This window comes from Gallus gallus, chromosome 1 (genome assembly GCF_016699485.2).
Source record: "Gallus gallus isolate bGalGal1 chromosome 1, bGalGal1.mat.broiler.GRCg7b, whole genome shotgun sequence".
Lineage (NCBI taxonomy): Eukaryota > Metazoa > Chordata > Aves > Galliformes > Phasianidae > Gallus > Gallus gallus.
The window spans coordinates 188,446,716-188,472,376 of NC_052532.1; the positions used below are offsets into that span (position 1 = coordinate 188,446,716).

The 25,661-nt window shown below is 40.9% G+C and overlaps 1 protein-coding gene across 7 annotated transcripts in view; it reads right to left on the bottom strand.

Annotated features, from left to right (window-relative positions):
* The window catches only part of TMEM135 (transmembrane protein 135), a 167,144-nt gene that overhangs the window by 7,721 nt on the left and 133,762 nt on the right, over window positions 1–25,661 (bottom strand). For all 7 annotated transcript variants that reach the window (XM_015280334.4, XM_015280342.4, XM_040648167.2 and 4 more), the window contains 4 exons: window positions 10,365–10,406; window positions 8,757–8,903; window positions 6,447–6,516; window positions 1,855–2,022 (listed from right to left, as the gene is read on the bottom strand). In XM_015280334.4, the coding sequence (XP_015135820.1) occupies window positions 1,855–2,022; window positions 6,447–6,516; window positions 8,757–8,903; window positions 10,365–10,406 (427 nt within the window). The remainder of the gene's footprint in view (window positions 1–1,854; window positions 2,023–6,446; window positions 6,517–8,756; window positions 8,904–10,364; window positions 10,407–25,661) is intronic.

The window sequence follows — 25,661 nt, forward strand, 5'->3', positions numbered from 1 at the left end:
AATCAAAGAATAACTCATTTTGGAAGAGACCTTTGGAGATCATCTAGTCCAGTCTCCAGATTTAATTAAAGCAGGTTGCTCAGGAACTCATCATCCAATTAAGTTCTGAGTGTTTCCACACATGGAGACCATACAGCCTTACCAGGCAACCCCTTAAAATTTCCTTATATCTCATCAGAATCTTCTGTACTTCATCTTGTGTCCATCTCCCTTCATCCTGATACTGCACAACTCCAAAAGCAGTCTGTCTCTGTCTTCTCTGCACCCTCCATGAGGCATAAATAGCAACGAGATGTCCCATGAGCCATTTTTCTCTCCAGCTTAAGACCCAGTTTTCCAGGCCTCTCCTTTCACATCAGATGACCCAATCTAAGATCATCTTGGTGGCCCTCAGGTGAATTCACTGTGTTATTTCAAAGTCTTGAAAAAACAGTGAAATGAAAAAATTCAGAAGAAAATGTCTACATTGTCCCAAAATTGAATTATGGCAGTCAACTTCACTAATCAAACTTGTAATCTTATTTAAAAAGAGAAACCAGGCTGACACAGCTGACTTATTTTCTATAAAATCGTATTTGCTGGCAATAATTTATAGAAAGGGAGATACAAAATATTATTAGTACAGCTACTGCAGCTCTACAGAGGCATTTCAATCTGCCCTCAGGTTCAAAATGCATCAAGATCCAATCTTTTGCAGTGATTAGGATCTCTACAGCCCTACATGCTTATCAGAAACTGTAAGAAAAACATAATGCAACCCAAATCAATATAAATTATGGAATGCAAACAATAACAGAAAGCAGCTACTTAATAAATAACAAATAAAGGTCAGAGTGTGTCAGTCTCATGAAACGAACATTCATAGAACCAAACTATACTTTGTAGTTGGAGGTTTTAAAATAAGTGAAAATCACTTCAGCTTTTGTAATTTAAATGCTTTTATTCCCCAGAGGCACTTTTCGTAAAATTGGAGTGAATATCTGATTTTCAAATAAAGTCTGAATAGCCCATTTGCATTTTGCCATTACAATTTTAAATCTTAAAAATTCTGGTGTCTCAATCTAGTGGCAATTCAAGTGAGATTCTGTTTTGCTTACAAGTAAGGCTTGGTTTTCATTTAATTTCCAGTTAGTAATGTTCACCATGAATAATACAGAATTATCTTAACTTCAGAGAGCAAGTAAAGTGGCAGTTGAAAAATTGCACATGTGATTAACAACATAAAGGTGCGGAAACAATTTCAGAAGTGTGCTTTGCCACATCCTCTCCCTTGGTTTATTCACATTCTGCTTGGCATTAATACACATAAATCAATTAACTTCAACAATGCTGAATGACTGTGTATCAGTTCACAATCTGTTATCTTCTAATGGTGCAGAAGGGTTGATTTCCAAGTAGTAAGTGCCTCCTCAGTTGTGCATGATATATGTTGTGCAAGCTCCTGCTACTCAGCATCAAGTAAGGATTCCAGATATTTCAGCCAAAAAATCTGCAAATGGCTTCTCTTTGGCAGCGATGTTGCTACTGCAGTCACTGCTTGTGTCTGCACTACAATGTGTTTCCATAATACAAAGTCCCTTTGGAATCTGAATTCACTTTCTCTGAAGTACCTCCTATCTCATGACATCAATACCATGTTGCAAAATCTATCTGGTTTATTCAGAAACAACACACAAAAAAAAAACAGAATGAATGGAAGACCAGTTTGCTGTTTACAGCTCAATGACCAGAATACTACAGAATTGTCAGTGCCATTCCGTAGAAGCCAGTGCCAGTTAGAAGCATATCTTCCTGATATTCTGAGAAGCAAAATAAAACACATGGCAATTGTCACTCTACATGTTTTAAGCTTACTTTGTATATACTGACAAAAGATCCCAGAAAAGCTCCAAGCTGGAAATTTTCCTTGTTGTAGAAGAGTGAAAGTAGCCGGGATGGCTTTGTAAACAGATGCCGGAAGGTGGATGGGATCCGAAGGCAGCACTGGATCAGGTAACCAATGCTGAACATCCTAATGAAGCCCTAGAGGAAACAGGAAGAAACCGCAAATTCAGAAGAAGGAAAACCAAGAATGTCTACAGAAGTACTTATTTTTTTTTAACATTGTGCAGTTTAAAACTCATCATTCATATACTACAAAAATGCATTCCCATCTTCAGTTTTGTTTTCCCGATTCCCTAGCAACAAAGGCAATAAAGTAATAAACAAGTGACTCTTTTAATTTCTATGAATACCTCAAAGGCCTCAAAAGGCAAACACTATTTGTCTAATGCTCTAAAATTCTGTCCCATCAAGTAATCCTGATGGTTTCCCTTCCATGTTACTGACCGGCTTTTAACCACAAATGGGTACACAGGGGAAAGTAATGTGATGGGAAAACAGAGCACTTCTACACTCAAATTTCTTGAGAAAGCACTAAAGCAGTAAAATGTCCACACAAAATAAATTTCAGAAAGTGGGAGAATTAGAAACTGACCCCAATGGCTTGGCACACGCTCATGTACTTTCCCTCAACCAAATCGGAGCCTCAGTGAGCTCTGCAGTAAGATCAAGGCCAAACCTGGACAGGAGATTTTGTGCAGAGCTATTGCAAAAGAATAATGTTGGCTCAAATTTTTTCTTACTGTTTCACCTTAGACATAGATCTGCTATTTTATATCACAGAACTACACTGACTGTTCCTCTTCAAATCTTTTTCCCCAGTCTCTTGTAACTTCCTCCCAAGCTTCCTATCATCGTTTTTACCCCATGGCTGAACTTCTAGGAGAATTTTGAATAAAATCTATCTGTTGTTTGGTTGGTAGGTACCTCATCTGAAAACTATGAGAATGCTGTGCACTCATCATTGGCAAATCAGGCAGCACACAATGCTCATAATTTCTGCAGCCCATTATTATTATTTTTTTTTTTTTTTTGGATCTTTGAGATAACCCCAGAGACAGTTGTAACCAGAAGAAACTTGGATTGAGCAACCTTTCCAGCTCAGAAACTCAAAACATCTTTGCCTCCTGCAGAACTTTCTAACGCATCATCAAGCTCATAAAACTTTATTCTGGTTAAACATCCAGCAGTAAACTTCTTGAAACAATTAGTCTCCCTGAGCTGCTACTCAAGAAGCAGTTTACAGGAATCAAGTGGAAGAAACTATTTTGTGTCATCCAGAGGATCCAATAACTAATAAATGTTCCATTTCTTCTGCTGCTGCTTTTTAAGGTGTGTAAATTGTACTGTGCTACCAACCCAGTGTTTTGCAGTCCTATAATGTAAATGCCTACTGAAAGGTATGTACAGTAGGAAGAGTTTTAAGTGCATGGTGAATTTTGTATAGTTAAAACGTCAAAATTAAGATGAACGTAAATTCATACCATCAACGAAGAAGTACTCTACTGTAAAGTACACAGCCCTTGTCCTCCAGCACAAAAAGATGACTACAATACCAGGTACCATTATATAAAAAGAAAGTCCTAAAAATACCAGTTATGATCAAAGCCCTAACAAGAGAACATGCAACAATCAGATAAGAATTTTTTCACAGCTGTAGGAAAGACCATTCAGACAGGGAGAAGAACACTGTGTTAAGAGACACCTCAGTGCCAGCTGGCAGTCAAGTTTATTTGCCATTTTATGAATAGTGAACTTAGAAGTGCTGAGCTGCAGCATTAAGGCTTAGTTTTGATGCACAAAAGAGCAGCATAAGTGGCTACAAGCCATTTCTCCACAGCAATTTAAAGTTGTGACTGAGGTCAGTTAGATGTAGCAGTACAGTGAAAATGCTGGGGTCCTCAATTCAGGAAACCGGTAGAGACAAGGACCACAAAGATCATCAGAGGGTTGGAGCCCCTCTCCTGTGAAGGGAGATTGAGGATGCTAGGCATGCTCAGCCTGGAGAAGTGAAGGCTCTGGGGAAACATCATTGTGCCTTCCATTACCTGAAGGGAGCTTATAAGCAGGAGGGAGGGTGACTTTTCTTTTCACAAGGGCTGACAGTGGTAGCACAAAGTGGAACAATTTAAAAGAGGGAAGATTTAGGTTAGATGTTAAGAGGAAATTCTTTACTCAGAGGGCAGTGAGGCCCTGGCACCGCTGCCCAGATTGCTGTGTGCCCCATCCCTGGATGGGCTCAAGGCCAGGCTGGATGGGGCTCTGGGCAGCCTGAGCTGGTGGAGGGCAACCAGACCATGGCTGGGGTTTGAACTGGGTGGGTTTTAAGGTTTTTCCAACTCAAGCCATTCTATGATTCTATGATCAAATACAAAACGTCATCCTTCTCCTTGTCTGTTGTTACCAGCCTGCCAGTGTTGCTTACTATAGGAGAGTACGCCCTCCTGGACTTTCTTTTTCCAGTTGGTGTATCCATAGAAGCCTTTCTCATCCTTCTTTGTGCCCCTTCTTAAGTCCAGTTTCAGTTGGGCCTTCCTGACTCCATCCCTACACAGCCTAACAGCAGCCCTATACTCCCAGTTTACCCATCCCTGCTTCCATTGCCTGTGTATTTTCTTCTTGCTCTTCAGTTTGATGACCTGAAGGTCTCAGTTCAGCCATGCTGGTCTCTTGCCTTAAAATGACTCCTCTTTTTACTCATGAAATCACAAACAAAACCAATTTTCCACTAGATCAAGACAGTTTTTCACAGAGAAGAGGATATCAGTTCTACAAGTAGTACTCTAGTAGAAATCTCTTCTTTTGTTCTAGCTGTGCTTCTACAATAAAATAAGGTTATGAGGGTACTTACAGATGTACACTCAGATACCGCTACCACGTAGTACAGAATGTGTAAGGATTTTGTCTGAGATTACTAAACTGCTTAAGAATTTGGTAACATTAATTAAAAAAAACCTCAGAAAGTAAAGTCTGGTCTAGCAGCAGTTAAGAGCTAATTACTATAAATATGCATATATAATGAAATCCAGTGCTTTATGTAAAAGTGAAGCATGCTGAAGTTAGCAAGGCATCCTTTAAAACAGATGCACAGTAGGAGATGTTACATCAGCAGACATCTGGAAATGCAACCAGACCAACCCATAACATCACTTCTGCTTGATTGTACTCCTTGTTTTGAATATAAACCTCACTGTAGTGTTGGACATTCATGCTGTGGGCCATACACTGATGTCTCTGGGGAAAATAGAGTACCCAGAGAATAATGATCAATTTAAGCTCTTAAGAGATGGGGGACAAAGGTGTCTAGGAGACCTTGAATAGCAAACTCCCTGGGCCAGGCACTGAATGAGCAAAAACCAAGCAGAAAGTCTGTTCCCAAGACGTTATACCTTAAAGAAAAGGCACAGCCCATGGATGAGATCACATGTGGGCTGAGACAGTGGTGAGAGGTTGAGAACAAAAGTCTAATTTGAAGCAGGAAAGTATCACAAACCCATCCAACTGCCAAACCTGCAGCCCTACACAGATACCACTGTCATAAAAGGAAGCAACAGACGTCAGGAAGGTGGGCACTACTTAGGCATTTGTGCACGTGATGCTGACTTACCATGCTGGCTGTATGTGGGTGCCACCAACAGGAAATGTATTATAAATTTCTGGCTTCTTCGGTAAATTATTAAGCAAAACATGTATGGAAGCAATCAACTCCAGTCTCATACACTTTATTTCTGCCTTCTGATTACTGTTGTTTCATAGTCCCTGGTCAAAATCATTTTATACTGAAGCCTGGGTAAATTTACTACTACCTTGTGTGCCAGTAGAAAAGATAAAACACCACAACATTCAGCACAGGGAAATTCTAACAAATTTGGTAAAAATAAGCAGAACACATTGGAAGCATCTGAAAACACTCAAAACATTTTCTGCATCTGCATAAATAAAAATGAGGAGATTTATTAAGAGATCAAAATCTTTTGGAATCTTACCAGCTCCTAAAAAAAGGCACAGCAGGTGGTACCACCTGTGCCAAGCCTACACCAGCCAACATAGCCTCCCCTACACAGCGCTCCTCTAAAGGAGGACGAATTCTGCCACTGGGCATGGCCAGCTCTTCCCGTGTGCAGCAACTGGGAGCAATCTCTCATTACTCTGAGCCATTAAAATAAATGAACGGGGGACTGAGCCCAGAGCCAGCCTTGTGTGCCAAACACCACAGCTGTATGCATGGCGCTGCCGAAGCAGCACATTCCAGGTGCTTTATTTAGGGTGGAGTCACAAGTGGGCTCAGCCGCGGAGTGCATCACATAGTTCAGTTCCTCGCTCACCAGTCCATTTTTCCCACACGATTTACGTTATTCATTCACTTCAGCTAATCTGTGAGATGAGAAAACTCTAACCTCTGCCCCATCCAAAATTGAGAAAACGTGTTTTCACGCTAGTCACTTTTTCAATAGAGAAAGAACAAGTAACTTCCTCCTTTCTCATTTCCGAAGTATACGCTTTTTCCAAGCAAAGAATTTTACCCCATCTTTGCCAGAGTTTGTCAATCTAACTTCTGCACTTACTTTAATACAATATGAGATGCAATTATCTTCATAGTGTTTACAGCATCTATGCCTTGGGCCATGTTTGCACCTGCAAAAAGCACAATGAAACACGTATTAACCTGTAGCTGTTTTCAGTCTAATCAACGGGAGACTTCATAAATTTTTCTTGCCTAAAAATACATAAAGTGTTATTTTCCCACCATCGAAGGGCACTGTGACCTTTTATGATGCCGTAAAAGAGCAATAAAAAAAAACAATGCTTTAGTTGTACAGCAAAAGTGTCTGCAGATTTATTTTGATCCAACCTTTTTTTCTTGCCATGCTACACCTATAATACAAAATTAAGCAACACATTTTCTGCTGTGGGCAACAGGGAGCAGCTATGGGACAGAACTCTAGGGGTATTGCTCTTTCCAGTCTGCCTGTATATTTCACCAATTTTCTGTGGCCTTACATAGAATCATAAAATTGTTTGAGCTGGAAGGGATCTTTAAAGGCCATCTAGTCCAACTCCCTGCAATGAACAGGGACATCTACAGCTCCATCCGGTGCTCAGAGCCCCATCCAACCTGACCTTGAGTGTCTCCAGGGACAGGGCTTCTACCATCTCTGGGCAACTTTGTCAGTGCCTCCCATTTCACCTTGCCCTATCTTTCCTAGCACTGTACGGTTCATTGGAAAGAAATGCACACAAGGCACAGTTATCCCATGAGACATCTTCCAATTACAAGCATTTCACTTCTGGGCTAATTCACCTACTGTGTAGGTTTGTTTTGTGGCTCTGACTTCGAACTGCAAATTTGACCTTTGGTGTATGAGAAAGATTGGCTTGAAATGGTGGAATTCCCAGACTGTGCAGTTGTTAGCCCTGCGTAATGTAGAATTAAAAAGAAGTAATGTCATACCAAGTTTGAGCATTACATTTTGCCATAGCCAAGTATTTAAGTTTTAATACAAAATAAATTACACAATTTATATACTGTGCCAAATATCTTGGAAGTTTTGAATCACGTACTATAAAGTCTAATGGCCATAAATCATCTGTGAGGTCAGTTTATGTAGCAAAAATTGAAATGAGAATGTGATCAGGTTACGGGCATTTAGACTCAATTATATTGAAAAGAACCATATGGAAGAGAAAGCTGTGAGAGCATTGGGGCTGAAAACTGGAAGTTTTCTGAACGTCTGAGTAGGGAGATTCAAAACCTTAAAGAAAAAATACTCTTCGCCACACATAGTCCCTTGATCCTAGTATTTAGTGAACAGCAGAAGAGCTATGAACTAACAAACTGAATAAGGAGTATTTAAGACAAAACAGATATAAACAACTCAGCTAGAGGAATCTGCACACAGCTCACTGCTTCTTCTCTTTGTAGGTCTTTTTTTTTTAACTAACAATCTTGTCTGAAAAGGCACTGCTGATTTTCCTCATATTTTTCAGTTCAAAGGCATAAAAAATTCATAGGAAGTCTCCCTGTAATACTGGCTAGGTCACGTCTGCTTATTAGCTGAGCAAATAAGATAAGCCACTACACACTGCCCTTCTCAGACTTGTTTCTTTCCTGCACATTAGTAGGTAGAGGTCTGGTCATAGAACTGCTCCTGAAGAAGTCAGTGGAAGTGAAATCACAGTTGTGATATGGTGAGATGCCCTCTTGATTTGTTATTCCATTGTCTTTATAAAAGCTTGAAAAGTCATCCCATATCACTTCTTTAAGCTTACAGTAAAGGTCAGCAAATTGCACTCTGTAGACAGGGACGGAACATGTCTTAGCTAATCTACCTGTCCGTGTCTGACCTCGTGTAAAACAGCTTTAGATTCACTTTTGCTTGGGAATTTCCTGACATGGAAGTGCTACAAATTCTGTTCTTAAGACGTAATTCTACTTGATGCAATACAGGCATGTGGGTCCCCCCAAAAAAATGACATGATGGAAACTTAAGAAGACCTAAATAAGGAGAGCTGCTCTGCAGTTTTCTTTCTTTAATATCACTACCAGCACTGCTGAAACCATGCCATGAGCCAGTGCTGCAGAAAAAGCAAACAGCACTCCACCACGCAGAGCTGGTTGAACTGCCTTGTTAGACAGCCACACACTGCAAGCTATTTTGAATCCCTGCTATGACAAATAGGCTTTAAATTTTATTTTTCTTAGGGTTCACAACTTGTTACTGTTAATTATCCAGTAAAAAAGAATTGCAAAACACTTAAATGCAAAGCAAAAGAATCATTAAATATTGTCAAATGCAGTGTAACAAAACATTAAAAAGAGCTGAGTAGGAATGATTCATTTTGTTTTGTTACTCTTTTACTTTCTTTTGACTCACACTTTGTCCATCAGCTTTTTCGTTAGAGCCAACAAGTTCATTCGCTGTGATATTTTTTCACAAGGCTTTATTTTTCTCTCTGTTTTTGAAAATGCTGCTTCAGGTGAAAATGAATGAGTGGGGATTTCTTCTTTCCCTACAATGAATCTGGAAAACAAACAAACAAACAGAACAGCAGTTGCATAAATAAAGATATACAAAGGCTCTGAAGTCTCTAATACAGAAGTCTCTAAAAGTCTATAATACAAACTTGAAGTTACCCACAGGTGAGCAAAAACAGGGGCCACATTTGTATCTCCTTGGAAAAGATTAATCCACCAACACAAAGTTCAGATAACAGTCAAAAGTGAGGGCAAGAATTTTTTAGAACCAGGCACAAAAACATTACAGGGGAAGTCCATCTCTCAAAGAAAAGAAAAACATCAAATAAGAAAATGAAACTACGTGTGAAATGTCTCAGTTATCTCCAGCAAACTGAGTTACAAAGAGGTTGGCAACCACTGAGATGTTTTTATAAAATACCCATTTTGTAAAATCTTCAAAATGTTTTTCTCTCACCAGGAACAACAATTTTGTTGTGCTCAGCTTCATCTTCAGTTCTCCTTTGCTCAGAAGTTGTTACTATCAACAAAATAGGCTCATCCCAGGTGTAGAATTACTGGGCATCAAGGGCAAAGGAGGTCACAATGGCAAAACGCACTGTTTCCTAACACTTAGCACTGTAATCGGAGTTAGTAATCCCCTCGCAGTTTTGTTGAGGGTGGTGAAGGTATAAATCTTTGACATTTGTTTTATGACAGAACCTCCCAGAAAACTGATAATTTCAGAAAGCACTGATGGTCATCACGGGAGTGTTTCACGTTTCTGGACTACATTATCATTTTCATTACATACATACATTATCAATTCATTATCATAGAATCATTAAGGTTGGATAGGACCACTAAGATCATCTAGTTGAACCATCAACCCATCCCTACCATGCCCACTAACCCATGCCCTTCTGTGACACATCTACATGTTTCTTGAACACATCCATGGATGGCAACTTATTTAACTACTTAACTATGGTTGCACATTCTATAAGATATTTTCCACTATCAACAGCAGCTCTGCTTTCCTTGACTTTGGCTTCAGTTTTTCGCTGCACCTGTGAGCTGGTACTGATCATGCCATGGGCTGTCCATGCTTTATTTGGGTGCTGGTCACAGAACTACACAGAAAATAAATTCCAGGTCAAAACACAGCAGCCCTTTCCTTCCAGGAGAATAATGTGAATCACAAATCACAGGTTTAGAAAGAAAAAAGATTAACGTGCCTTCAAAAACATACACAAGCATGTGTCTTCATTTCCTTCCTACAATGATTCAAAATATGAAAAGATTCCTCTCTTACCAGCATACTGTGCATTCAAATATGCTGTATATCCCTATGCTGTATAAAAAATATGCTGTATAAAATATGCTGTATAAAAAAAATCATAAAATTTTATAACAGCATGCTTTTTCTTAGGAGAACTCATTCCATACAATGCAGCTTCTTCTGTGCACAATTCCTCAAAATCTTCTCTTCAAGCTATGTACTTGAAGAACTGTTCTCCTTACTTACTTCAGTGCGGAGTATGTAAATCCTTTCAAGCCATCTTTGCACCTGAAACATAAAAATAACAATATTTGTTATAAAGGACCACTTGCAGCAAGAGTTGTAGGTTGTGTACGATGTAGAAGGGCTGTGGATGAACACCAGTTTCTCATTAACAGAAAACAGCAAGTCTGTAACAACTCTGGCTACCCCCAATCTCACAGCTGTCACCACAGCCTTGGAATGCCTTAGAAAAAAAGGGTAAAGCATATGAATGTCAGTGCTTCTCTGTTTTATCAACAGCAAGAGTGGTGAAAACCTTAAAGGACAGTGACAGAACCACTGGGGTAGCAGTGGGCAATTTTGTGTGACAAAGAAGAAAAGTTGAGATGAGTTCTACAAAACATGAGTAACTTATCAACATCATCACTTCAAGAACACGCTACTGTAAGAGAAGACCATTTGGATGCTGCAAGATCTTCATAAACAAGAGTGAATGAACATAGCCCTCCTCCTTCTGCCCACAAAGACCACGCTGTCCCTGGGAAGCCCATGTTTGCCCCCAGGAGCACACGATACGGGCTCCCAGGAGGCAGCACACACGGCCAGTGCATGCTGCTGGGAGCTGGGTGGGAGAGCAGCAGGAACGACACAATGAGGTGGTGGCTACATTCCAGCTCAGCATTATGGCCATGCAATACGCTCCATCTCTTTGGTTGTACTATGCAGGCGGACGTCACTCCAATTATGATTACTGGTGTGCCCCTCACTTGCCTTCCCTCTTCTCCTGAAACTCTGAACAGAAGGCAGATATCACAGAAAGCTTTGAGATACTTCTGCACAATGCCAGGAAGCTCATCCTGAACAGCTTCTCTTTTAAAATTCCTGCACCTAAAACACTGATGATGTATATAGGATCTACAGGGGTTCAAGGTAACCTTAAACAACGTCCACTGTATCTTTACTTAATATAGCAAAGGCAAAAAGAAAACATTTTACGATTCTTCACCTATGGAACTTGGAAGTGAGAAATTCTCGTGGCACTCTAACATAAAGATGGATCAACATGCCTGGGGACTGACGGACTGAAACAAAGGAATCACAGAATCATAGAATCGTTGAGTTGGAAGGGAGCCCAAAAGAACAGGGTATGGCTATACTGATTCTGCCCACAGAACCACTGTGCAATATCATGAGTTTGCTTTAAAACCTACTGACAGCTGTAAGTTAAGGTCCTGTTGAGTTATTATGGGTGTTGGACATACTATGTCTGCCAGCTCAAGAACAAGGCCTTAGTTTCTATTTTCAAGTAAATGAGAACCATACACAAACCGAAACGTAAACATGCTTAAGTGTTCCAAAAGTCATATGGAAACAGGAATGTAATCACACTGAAAGCACAGGATGCTTTTGCCTTAATCACTACAGTGCAATTACATTCCAGCTGCTGATGCTGAGCCTCCATTCCTGAACCGGCCACCAGATGTCCCTCCCAGCTGCTGCTAGCCTCAGCCCTGCCGCCTGCAAGGAAAGCGCCCAGCAGCCCAGCATACCCCTCCTTGCCTCTAGTGAAAACCACAAGACATCTGAATTATTGAAAGGGAAAGCCACATTCCAACTCGCTCTTCATTACCCCAAGAAACACGAAAAAGGATTTCTAACAGCCATTCACGTTACACGTTTTTCATTTACACGTTGAGTAAATCCTATGCAACGAATATCTGCTGTATTGAGATTTGCTTAGTTATTCTTTTTGTTGTTCTTTTATTAGTAGTTCTATATAGTTTTTTTCTCCATCGTTACCATAGATAACCACCAGCTCAGGTTGCCCAGGGCCCTTCCAACCTGGCCTTGAGCACCTCCAGGGATGGGGCATCACAACTCTCTGGGCAGCAGTGCCAGGGCCTCATCAACCTCTGAGTAAACGATTTCTTCTTAACTTCTAATGTGAATTTCCCCTCTTTAATTTAAAGCCCTTTATCCTATCACTATCTGCCTGTGTAATAAGTTACTCTTCCTCTCTCCTGTTTATAAGCTCTTTTCAAGTACTAGAAGGCCACTGCTCTAAAGTCTGCCATTCCCTTATTTATTCCCAAAGTAATCTACACATAAAACTGGCAGCAACAAAAGAAAGCTCCATGAGGGGGTAAAAAACACGCAGAGATAGCATGGAGATGTCCCAAATCCAGAACTGGCCTCAACTGCAGCTGCAAACACTGCTAATGTAAAATGGCAGTGGCACATGGTACTTCTCATGAACACCTGGCTGCTAATAACTGAACTAAGACTAATGATTTGCTTCATACAGGCCACTGCTAATTGGTAATAATAACTTTTACTCAATGCTTCATTGCTCAAGGGGTGAAAAAGTCCCTACTCTGCTGCTGACCTCTGTGAGCCATTCAAGCTGCAAATGAGCACAGTAAAAAACAGTGCATGTACCCAGCATTTCAGATTCCCCTGAGACAGGAAGAAATCTCAATGCTATTTAGGTTTTTTTTAATGTTATTTTTCAATCTGAGAGATTTGGAAGAGCCATAGAATCATAGACTGGTTTGGGTTGGAGAGGATCTTCAAGCCCATCCAGTTCCAACCTCTGCCATGGGCTGGTTGCCCCAAACCACCTCCGGCTGCCCATGACCCATACAACCTGGCCTTGAGCACCTCTAGGGTTGGGGCATCCACAGCTCTCTGAGCAGCAGTGCCAGGACCTCACTGCTCTCTGAGTAAAGAATTTCCTCCTAACATCTAACCTAAACCTCCCCTCTTTTTGTTTTAATGCAGTCATCTCAAGCTGCAGGAAGGAAGCACCGCTTTTTGCCCTGTAAGCACTCTTTTAAAGGCACGCAATCTGCTTACAGCCACCCAGCAGAGAATTTTCCCATCAGAAGGGAATTTGCCCCTGGTCCGAAGCCAGCAGAGCCCATGGCTGCCAGCTGTCGCCGTCCAGCTCCACGCACCCTATAACGGAGCAGGATAGCTCACTGCTCACAGCCCGGCTTAGGCTGGAACCAGAGCAGCAGAGGAACTGAGGAGATGCAGCAATAAATCTGGGTTCTCCACATTCCCCCGCTGGGATGATTTTAAGACAAAAGCAAATGGGGTAGATTTCAATCATGTTTAATTATAACGTAAATTTAACTTATGGCCACACACAGGTTTCTTTTTTTTCATGAAGAAAACAGCAAAAGTGGAAGAGAGCCAAGGCGTGATAGTCTCTGTGTTTCCAATGAGACATGAACTAACCGTAATTATTTGTATTTGGGTATGTAAAGAGGTGCTGCACATGGGATCACACCACTCTCCCTCTGTCATGTGGTAAGGAGAAGTTCCCACACTGAGCTGCGAGGCTGAGTGCCAGCGATTATGTTTTGGGGTTTTTTTATCAGGGTGCCTTGTCCTAAGCCCTCTAATGATTTTCTGTGTGACCAATTGATGTGCTCAGCACAAGAAGCCTTCTGAGGAAACAAGTCTCCGTTCACCCACAGAAGTTATAAGGAGAAAGTAGCTCACAGCAACACCACATGCCATGTTTAACGACATTCCCATATTGCTTATGTTATCCTTCAGGGTAAGAGTAAATTAGAAACTCCTATACAGAGCGCTCATTATAGCCATGTGGGAAGGAAGCCCTGCGAGCGCAGGACATGTGTTTGTACACTGCTGCAGCACATCCTGCCCGCTGGGACCAGCCGGGGGACCACTTTACCACATTAAGGTGTCTCATTGTACGGAGAAGGGAGGGTCATCATGATGAAATGGGACTGTGTCTGAACACACCAGCTGCATCCCCTGCTATTAAAGCCCTTGCTATTAGGAATTAAGGGCTACCTACAGTCCTCTGTGAGCTGCAATGAACTCTGCAAGATAATCCATTCTCTGTTTTAATATACTTAGTGAGTTTACTACATCTTCCTACTTCTGTTTCTCGATCTTTACTTCTCATCTTCTCCCCAGTGTTAACAGTCAACTGCAGCAACTGTCATTTTTCTGAGTTGTCTTCTGCATCCAATTCTTTTTCATCTTCCATCTCCTCCTTTACTCCACTGTTTTGGAATCATAGGATATCCTGAGTTGGAAGTGACCCCAGTGACCATCAAGTCCTCCAACTCATGGCTCTACACAGGACTATCAAAAAATCAAATCATATGTCTCTTCCTCCAAATCAAATCCTTTTTGTTGTACTTTGTCCTCTTCCCATTTGTCCTCTAAACAGTATTCTCAAAAAGCTCCTTTTTCTTAAAAGAAAAAAATTAGGAAAAAAGGCAGTACCTTTTCCATATCTTCTCAGGGTCTTATATGTTCCACTTTGCTAATCAAATGTGTTGTGACTACTGGACTGAGGGCACAGATTAAGTGTCACTGAAAAACAGGATTGTAAAGCAAGTCAAGACTCAAGGACACACATAATCATTCTGAATTGCAGAAACGGAAGGGTTAGTTCAAGCTCAGTTGAACTAAACTGTCTTAAGACTAATTTGTAAATGGGGACTGTAAAATAAAATCACCTTTTGGAAATATAAATTTTCCAAGACGTTCTGGAATCCAAGAATAATTCCTAACCAGTAAGATCTTCCTCACAGATATAACTGTTTATAAAAAGGATACTTTTAAAATGAACTGTTTAGCGCTCAAGCTAACAAAAGAGCTCATGTAGCCAGTTCTGATAGGATGAGGAAACTAAAACCAAACATCTTTCTGAAATATATACTACTAATATTTTTCCTAATGGAAGAATACACATTTTCAAGTGGAAAAAAGATTTCTAAAAGTTATGATTGGACATGTAACTATTTTGACTTGTCATTACCTGGTTGTAATGAACTTTCCAAGTATCTGAACAATATTCTCTTCAGGGACCAGAGAAGAATGTGATTATTGTGCTAATAATAACATCCATCCAGAGCTGTTCACTGTTTGTAACATGGCATTTTATGCAAACAGGCATTTTCGTCATCACTTAGATAAATCTCTAAGAAGCTAGCTTCTAAAAATCTTAGTAGATTTGGTTATAATGGCTCTTCTGAGATCAAAGCTACTCATGACTTTTTTATCAGCTTAAAGAACACTCTCTTATTTGTTTTCCTACCACAAATACAGTACATCAAATGTGAAACTGCAGTACCCAAGTTGGAATAGAGAGACATTTAGATGTGATTTCCTTGGATTCATGGCACTACTTGCAGCTGAGCAGCACCTGAACGCTAAGGAGCTTTCTTTCCAGATTTACTACTACACATGGCACTGGAGATCAAACTCAAAGAATGGTTTGAGTTGGATGGGACCTTAAAGCTCATCTAGTTCCAAAATGCATGTCTGCCTCATAGATAGTAAGGTTGCTTTCACATGGATTATTCAATGAAATTTTCTTGGTTTTTGCAATCATGGCCATTTCAATTAATTTAGTATCACAGAATCATTAAGGTTCGAAAGATTCATAAGGTCATCTAGTCCAACCACTAATCTATGACTGTGACCACTCTAAACCATGCTCCTCAGTGCCACATCTCCATGGCTCTTGAACACCTCCAGGGATGGTGACTCTGTCACCTCCCTGGGCAGCCTGTGCCAATGCCTCACCACTCTTTCACAGCAGAAGTTTCTCCTAATATCCAAACTGAACCTCCCCTGGTGCAACTTGAGGCCAAGCCCTCTCATCCTATCACTATCTGACTAAGAGAAGAGGCTCAGCACCTCAGCACAACATCCTTTCAGGGAGTCGTAGAGAGCGATAAGGTCTCCTCTGATCCTCCCCTTCTCCAGACTGAACAATCCCAGTTCCCTCAGCCGCTTCCATAAGACTTGTGCTCCAGACCCCTCACAGTTTCATTGCCCTTCTCTGGACACACTGCAGGGGCTCGATGTTTTTCTTGTAGTGAGGGGCCCAAAACAACACAGTACTCAAGGTAAAGACATTAAAACTTGCATATCTCACAAAGACACCTTACTCTCAAAAGAAAAATATACTTCAAACAAAGTTAGGGTCCCTTGTATGGATGTGCATGCATTTTTATATATCCAGACAGGTTGAATCCTTCCTGTCACAGAAACCCAGCAATCACCGTATCAAGGTACCTGGAATTGCTGGGAGCAAAAACATTCACCAGCATAAAAACATTTCCCCTTAATACCCAACCTAAGCTCCTCCTCCCTTTCATTCACAGTCTTCATAACCCATCTTTTTCCAGGACCATGATTAGTTTCTCTTCCTATTGTCTTGGAGGCTCCCTGACTGCCCAAGCATTCTGAGCACAGCACCTCTGCAAAGGCACTGCTAAGGCGGCTTCAGAAAACAAACAAAAAAAAAAAGAAATGGAAACTGATGAAAACCCTTCTCTTCCCCTCCTCCTCCCAAGGATGCAGGCAAAGAGAACTGCTATCATCTCTGCCACTAACCAGGATCATGCGGCACATCTTGTGACTCGTGTGGAGGAAACTCACAGAGGCAACTTGAAGGGAAAAAGAATGATTTACAACTGGATTTTCTCCCCGAATTTCCCCCTTTGTGAATTGAACATTTATAGTTTTTTTCTGTATTCCCTCACAGGTCCATGAAACAATGGGTGATTAAAACAAGTCCCCAGTTCCTCAGTAACGTCCTCCACAAACATCGTGCAGCTTTCAGAAGATATGTTAGAAAAGTGGGTAAAGCTGGAAAAGTTGTGGCTGAAACTCTTGTAAAAATTATATTCCAAACCACTGCTGGGATATAAATGCAAAGAGAATTCTCATTGCTTGCATTTTGAAATCAAACTGATTGTTTAAACTTGTGCACTTAAATAAAACACAAAATGAAGGTATCCGTGATATTTTCAGTATCAGATGAGCTTTTGAAAAGGTGATTTCTGCATGCAGTGAATATAAAACAATAACTAAAGATATCTGAGTGAAGAAATAGAGAGAAAGCAGCGACAGCTCCAAGGAGAAGCACAAAGGCAGCAGAGCAGAGCACGTAGCTTTTACAAGATCTGTACTGAATGCATCATTTGTGATACTTGGGAAGAAAGGAGATGGCAAGCAGTATAGCCAACAGAGAGCTCCTATCCTGTTAAGCTTCCATGTAAATCCAGGGAATTACTTCTTATTTAGAAAACATCCGTAATCTGGTAAGACTTTGATGCAGTTGAAAAGAAAGCTGCTTATACTAAAGTACAATACTGGATCCTGAGTTGTAAACCAAAGCTGTTATCAATCAGCGCTTCATGTTAATTGAGCTGTGTGTGTTACTGCCAAATACAAAATCTGATTTCTGGTGCTGTTAATTACCCCCCTACTTAGAACAGTCTCATCTCTTTGGAGAGACGAATGCCCCTGGAATGTGCATTTTTAAGGAAACAGTTTCTCTTGGATTAGAAAAATACATATACTCTTTCTATATTGTAGCTGGACACAGCCCTCCTGTGCCTCTCAGTAAGGGAGCAAACCCTTCCCAAAGCAGCTGGCTGACTCAGGCAGCAGTGCTCCCTTCCCCAAATCCTGCCTCAAAGCTCCAGATGGGGAAAACTGCACCTTGACACACACCCCTGCCCACATCCATCTCTGAGGCTGTGCTGGTGCTGTGTGATTCCTGTTAGAGCAATGAGGCTGTTAGGGCATCGGTATCAAATTATTTTAAATTCAAATTGATTTAAATCAAAGTGGCACATGCAGCAATTCTGTTATGCTGTGCCCTTTGCTAAATTTATCTACTGCCAAATTCCCCACTGGCTTTCTCTACTGGCTCTCTGCAGCCAGGTTAAAAAAAATACAAACAGACACAAACAAAAACAACAGCTAAGCTTCTTGGAGCTGTGTTCTGCAAAAAACCCTCCTGCTATTTACAGGTGATTCAAAATCCCAGTTGGCTACACCTCTCCCACAAAGATTAACTGGCAAACTCAAGCATTCGAGAGAAACAGATGCACCATTTGCTTTGCCCAAATGATTCTGTGATTGGATTGTGAGGGCAGTGTTTGGCTGTTTGCTTTGAGGAAAATGTGATTACGAGGAGACTGTCCATTTAGACTTCTATATCATATTAGCCATATCTCTGACATTTAATAAAATGGGAGTATTTAATCAGAATAAACTTCTAATGAAATGAAAAGCTATAAAAAGATTTTAAAGAAGTTAGAAATCACTTTGAGTATGTCAAGGCCATTGCCAAATTAGGCTGATGATGTGTTCCTTTTAGACCAGTGAGTTGTTATGCGTAATACATTGACTTGCAGTGAGATTTTGGCTGTTACTAAAACATATAACACAAGACACAGCAGAAATCACCAAGACTGTTATAATTACATTTGCACTAGGACAGCAGCCATTTCATAGAATCATAGAATCAGTAAGGTTGGAAAGACCCATAAGATCACCTAGACCAACCACCAGCCCATGCCTGCAACCACCCTTGACCGTGTCCCTTATTGCCACATCTCCACAGTTCTTGAACACATCCATGGACAATGACTCCACCATTTCCTTGGGCACCCTGTTCCCATACATCAACACTCTTTCTGAAAATAATTTTGAATAATGAATAATTGAATCCAACCTGAATCTCTCCTCACACAACTTAAGGCCATTACCTCTCATCCTATTACTAGTTATTTGGGAAAAGAGCCCTACCCTCAACTTGGTACAACCAAGCTAAAGGACCACATTGCAAAATTTCTTGAGACTTGAACTTTTATTTTATGCAGTATAATATTTCCTTGTGATGACTGAACTATGAAGTTTACTGGAGTAAACTCTGGAGTCTACAGATCCCTGACTTTATCTTGGACTATATAGACACATCTCTAAGGTTCCTAACCATCAACTCTTGAGAACATATTACACTCTCAAAACTGTCTGAAAAACCACAGGGTGAACAGAGTATTTGTGCACAGTTTAGAAAACATTGCTTTGAGAACCACATTTCAGTGCTTCCACAGAAACTCATTCCTTAGTAGCTTCCTAAGCTGGCTTATAATACAGAAAAACAAGGGGCTAAACTTTATTCTAACATAGTTTTATTTTAAAATTACAGCAGTGCTGCTCAGAAAGACTGTATTTTTAGTTCTGCACATCCAGGTGCAGTATTGGAAATGGAAAGTTACCTCACCAACAAAAGTTTAAGAAACTGCTCATAAATCTTGCCCCACTTATGGGTGGGGCATTACCTCTGCAATGGATTTCTGGACCTTCCTTACTCCCATAATCACAGGAATGTGGCCTCTGAACAATAAGAAACACTGCAATGCTTCCAGTTTTTATTTTTTTAAATGACAAAACAGAAAGTGGACTCAATGCCACAAATGTGTGCAATCATCAGGAAAAAAAAAAATCCCCAAAATTGTAAAAAAAAAAGATTTCTTAAAAATTATGTACCATGAAACACTTTCTGTGCTTCATTAATTTAACTTCGTGAATGATGATGGCAGTTATGAAAACAACTTTTCAAAAATTATTGCTAGGAAGTTCAGTGCTGCTATCATTGTTTATGACTGCAATAAAATCTGCCACAGTTTGCCCTGCAAATATCTATGTGGTGCTTACAGCTGCCGTGCAGAGCCAGTACCCACGTGCTGCCGGTCTCATCATGCTGAGACTGCTAACACGGCTGGGCTTGGTCACAGTGTCCCAGTTCTTGAGTTGGCTGGGTTTCAGAAAATTATCAGCTTTCTTCATCTCATTTTCTCCCAGTGTTACTTCCAGTCTCTCCCAGGTGTAAAGCATGAACACAAGGATTGAATACAAGCAGGGAAATCAGAAACTGTAAGTCTAACACGTACATTTCAGAAATAGTGCAGCCAGCAGGAGCAGGGAGGTGATCATCCCCCTGTACTCAGATCTGATGAGGCCACACTTTGAGTACTGTGTTTAGTTTCAGGACGCTCACTAAACAAACAGAAGGAGCTGGAAGCTACTGTGCTAACAGAAAACTGAGATATAGTTGCCATCACTGTAACTGGTGGGATGATTCTCATGACTGGAGTATGACTATTGACAGGCGAGGAAGGAGGGGAGAGAGTGTTGCTATCTACATCAGGAAAGGAATAGAATGTGAAGAGCTGTCCCTAAAGAACAGTCATGAGCAAGCCAAAAGCCTATGGGTGAGTTAGAGATTGAGGCAACAAAGGGAGCCTTGTGATCAGTTCTACAGGCCATCCCAATCAAGCTGAGCCTGTCACTGGGGCCTTCTACCTCCAGCTACAGGAGGCGTGATCACAAAATCTCATCCTCCTGGGGGACTTCAACCACCCGGACATCTGCTGGAAAAGTAGCGTGGTGAGCTGTGGATAATCCAGGAGGGTCCTGGAATGCACTGAGGACAAATTCCTGAGTCAAGTAATAGATGGCCCTACCGGGGGAGATGCAATACTGGACCTGTTGTTCACCAATGCAAATTAACTGATTGGTGACATCAGGATTGGAGGCTGTCTGGGCTGTAGTGACCATGCTATGGCTGAGTTCAGTAAATTTATGTTAGATATAAGGAAAAAATCTTTTACAGTGAGGGTGGTGAGGCACTGAAGCAGGTTGCCCAGAGATGTGGTAGATGCCCCATCCATGGAGACTTTCAAGGCGAGGCTGGATCAGGCCCTGGGCAACTTGATCGAGTTGCTGGTGTCCCTGTTCATTGCAGGAGAGATGTACTAGATGGCCTTTAAAGGGCCCCTCCAGCAATAAGGATTCTACAATTCTACAAGTCTATTCTTGTGCTTTTCTGTCTGCCTACTTGTTTTGGGGAAGGGGATGAAGTTATTATTATTATTATTTTTTTTTAAGTTTTGACACTGTGCACGAAATTGCTGTTGCATTTCATCAATAGAGAGCTCTGGGTGCTGGCTAACTCCTGTGCACTCATGCATAAAAGGAAAAAAAAAACAATAAAATAAAACAGCATAGAGATTAACAGTAAGATTACTGAAAGAAGTTTCAGCCTCACTCCAAACTAGGCTTTTCAACTAAGTCTGTCATACTGAGAAGAGCAATGGTTACACTGAGCCTTAGAACTGGCTGGTACGACATGCCCCTGCTGAGCCACAGACACATAGCAAGTCACCTGAAATGAACTCATGTCTCCTCCAGAGATCTATCTCAGACAGAATTAACATGACCAGAAAAATCACAGAATGTTGGATTTTTATAAAAGATAAGGCCAAACCCTCCAAGCTCTTGCTATTTTGAGAAAAAGACTGTACTCAGCCTTACATTCAAGATAAGCGTAGATAACCAGCATAATTAAGAGCACACTTGTGATGAGTTCACATCTTTTGCTGACTACTAACAATGCGGCATTATCTTCATATCTCCTCTTGGGGGTCCTGATGGATGAGAAGCTGGACATGAGCCAGCAGTGTGCGCTTGCAGCCTGGAAGGCCAACTGTGTTCTGGGCTGCAGTAAAAAAGGGGTGGCCAGCAGGGAGAGGGAGGTGATTGTGCCCCTCTACTCAGCTCTTGTGGGGCCCCATCTGGAGTACTGCATCCAGGCCTGGGGCCCCCAGTACATGAAGGATTTGGAGCTCTTGGAGCGGGTCCAGAGGAAGGCCACTATGATCAGAAGGCTGGAGCACCTCTCCTATGAGGAAAGGCTGAGGGAACTGGGCATTTTTAGCTTGGAGAAGAGAAGGCTCCAGGGAGATCTCATTGTGGCCTTCCAGTACTTGAAGGGAGCATATAAGCAGGAGGGGGAATGGCTGTTTAAGAGGGTGGATAGTGATAGGACAAGGGGGAATGGTTTTCAACTGAGACAGGGGAGGTTTAGGTTAGATATTAGGAGGAAGTTTTTCACACAGAGGGTGGTGACACACTGGAGCAGGTTGCCCAAGGAGGTTGTGGATGCCCCATCCCTGGAGGCATTCAAGGCCAGGCTGGATGTGGATCTGGGCAGCTTGGTCTGGTGAGTGGTGACCCTGCACATAGCAGGGGTGTTGAAACTCAATGATCATTTTGGTCCTTTTCAACCCAGGCCATCCTATGATTCTATGATTCATCTTCCTTGCAGCCAGTAATCTCATTTTAGATTGAATGATTGATGATTGATCATTGAATGATGATGAACCACCAGTGTGACAGCAGCTAACATAGCTTCAGGATGCTTTAGACAAGATATTTTTAGCAAAAAAAAATCTAAACACTAAATAGCATACATACAGAAAAATACAAATTAGATAAAATTGTAATTCAACTGCCTTCCTTAGACGAGGGTATTTCCTGTAAGAATCAACACACTTAGACTCCAAGTGCCCTATAAGCATCTGAAAGACATTCATTAAGGTATGTGTAATAATCAACATAAAACTATCATAAAATTAAATAAAACCTATTTAACACTGGATAACAATTTGTGACTGGAGAAGAAAAGCAGTATGTGCTGCAGTGCTGACTTGAGTCATGTTTTGGACCCTGTAGCACAGTCTAATGGAAAGGATCCATGCTGAATACAAAACCAGTTAGACAAGTGGAGTGAGAGAGCACTTATCAGCAGCTTCTGACCAACTGGAAGGATGTACTAAGTGGTGCTCCACAAGCACCTCTCCTGGATGTCTACAAGTCAGTCATTTCAGCAGTGAGAGAAGACAGAGCAAAAAGCATGCCTTCTACATCTGTAGCTAATACCAAGCAGAAAAGGACTACAAACAGAAAATAGAGGCTCGGAAAAAAATAGGATTCTATGTATTGATGGCATACATAGGTGGAAACCACAAATAGAGAAAACAATTGGTGTTTCTTTGGAAAGTGCTGTTAGGACTGTGGGGGGTCTAAAAGCAAAAGCTGCACTGGGATGTACACAACAATGAATTAATTCTTGTGCTTTATCATTCGAAATACATTGTCTTATGCACTACATTTCAAGAAATGGGTAGATTAGTTTCAGGAAATCCAGAATAGAGCAATGAGAATTGTAAGGAATATTTGAAATAGCAGAGATTAAGAAAAGGAGACAAGAAAGGTTGAGGTAAGGAAAGATGTGATATGTCTTTGCTACTTACGTTTGCTACAACGAAATTATCTGCTCTCTTTAGTGCTTGTGATGGATAGGAGAAAAAGTAATAGACTAAGGTTGCATCATAGCATTCAGACTAGAAAGTCAAAAATGACAAAAATGGTTAAAGAATAGGAATAGATCATCCAGGGATGACATGGGCTCTCCATTCTTGCAGTTTCTAATGAGTAAGTTAATCAGACACTTGATAGGAATGCACTGAGTGATGCTTCCTCGTGGTATAAGTGAAAATAGATGATCTCTCATGATTTCTTTAAGCCCTGTTATTCTGTTTGAAGGGACAGAAAAGTTAAAATAATATTTAACTTACATGTTCTCAAACATACAACACATAAAACAACTACAGAACCTAACGTGGTTGTTAAGCGGGGAAAGTAAAGTGAAGATCCTCCATAACTGTATTCTCCAGAAGGCCTGTATGTATTCACCAGGATGGTAATAGAGAAACACTGAATGAGGATGCAGAAGGGACTCTCGATTTCAAGGCACGGCTTTACTGAGGTCACCCTTTGGTTTCTACAGCTGAAAAAAAAGCCTTGAAGAAATACTGCATGAGAGCAAGGAAAAGATTGGACAGTGGGTACATCTTTGAATTTACTTCTTTCTTGTGAAAATGTTCTTTCCCTTCTAATGCTGAAGTCACAAATGCAATGCTTTATCCACCTAGAATGCAATTTGAGTTGTCCTAATTTTAAATTTAGACAGCACTAAGAGCACAATGACAGTAAGCTCAGTGTACTTTGTTGTCCCTGAAAACTGGAAGTCAAATAAAATAGTATGGCAAACAGCCCCTCCTATGACTGCAAACTCAGTAACTTTGGGAGAAACAGAAGGTGTTGCTTTATGTTTGTTACCCAAGAGCAAAGGTCAGTTTGGGATATTAACTTCTAGCATGAGAACACAAAGTGCCCCATAGTATTACCTGCTGCTCCTCAGTTATAGACCAACAGAAGACATTCAGTCAGGTAAATAAATCCCTCTGGCTACAGCACACACCTGGAGAGGTGACACAGTTGTACTGGTTGTGAAACCCAACGGAGGAGAGTACATAGCACAGCCACAAAGCATTTCTACCACCATGTGTGAACTTGATAAAGCATAGAGCCAATGAGAATTAAGTGTTCTGCCTGTTTGTGCCAGGCACCTCTTCCAAAGTCAATATTTCCTAAGAACTCTTGTCAGCTGTGACCAATAACTCAAGGATTCTGAGATTGAAGACGTGGGCTGTGCACACAGCCAGACAGGTTAAGCGGAAGACCCACTCTTGCCTTTTGGTGCCAGTTTTCTTGTATGGAATGCTTCAGGAGACATTTTATACCCTTGTCTTGCTCTGAGATGAGTTCTTTATCAGGCATTAGTTAAAATAAATGAACAAATATCATGAATTCCCAGTGCCACATATCTTTAATTCCATTTGAGGTGACAAAACGTAGCAAACTAAGGAAAGAGTGTAGTACATAAAGATACATTTAGGCGCACTGGATCTGCTAATGATACACATTTTAGCAGCAGGTAAATAAAACCAGCGCACAAATGTTTTGCGCCATGAATTATTCCTTCAGCTCTGAGACCACTGTGGTAAAAAAAAAAGTTCAATTTTCAATAATATCCAGAGCGTTTGGATCATTTTCTTCAGAGGATTACATTTCTCCATCTCTCTTTCCAGGCAAGAACATGGGTTTTTACAAACTGCACCTGATACTGACTTACAATCTGCTCTGGATACTGCAGAGCCACGAAAGGGGATTAGACGAGGCTGCCTAATTTTTAATTTGCAGTAATTAGTTGGAGACGAATGCAAGTTCTAGTGACATGTTCTTGGCCTCTTTTGACAACTTTAATATGCTCATCATTATGTAAACAATTTCACAAACTTCATATAGCAGATGGTGGTTCTTGGACCTACACCATTTCAAGTGCTCATAATAAAGTTATGAAGTGCAATTCATGCAGAAGCCAACTGCAGAAAGACTTGCTATGGTTTCAAAATGTCCCCTGTAATCCAGCAAGTAACTACAGCAACAACCGTGCATTACTACAACCACAAATCAATGAAATTACGCTAAAAGGGGGAAAAGGTCTTTCTGAATCTGTGAACCAGGCAGCACATACAAGCTGCATGGTCATTAAGCTTACCAATTACTTACTGAAGTTCAGTTTTACTCATTATTTTCCACAGGCTATTGGCATACTACATTGTCTCAGAACAGTTATACGCTTCACATACAATACACTAATTGTTGGAGGTAAGAAATACGAGTATTGGTAAAAGTGGAAGAAATTAAAGGTTTACAAAATGAGGTAGAGGCATGGATATGCAGATTCATGGTAAGTTTAAAATATATACTCACAGA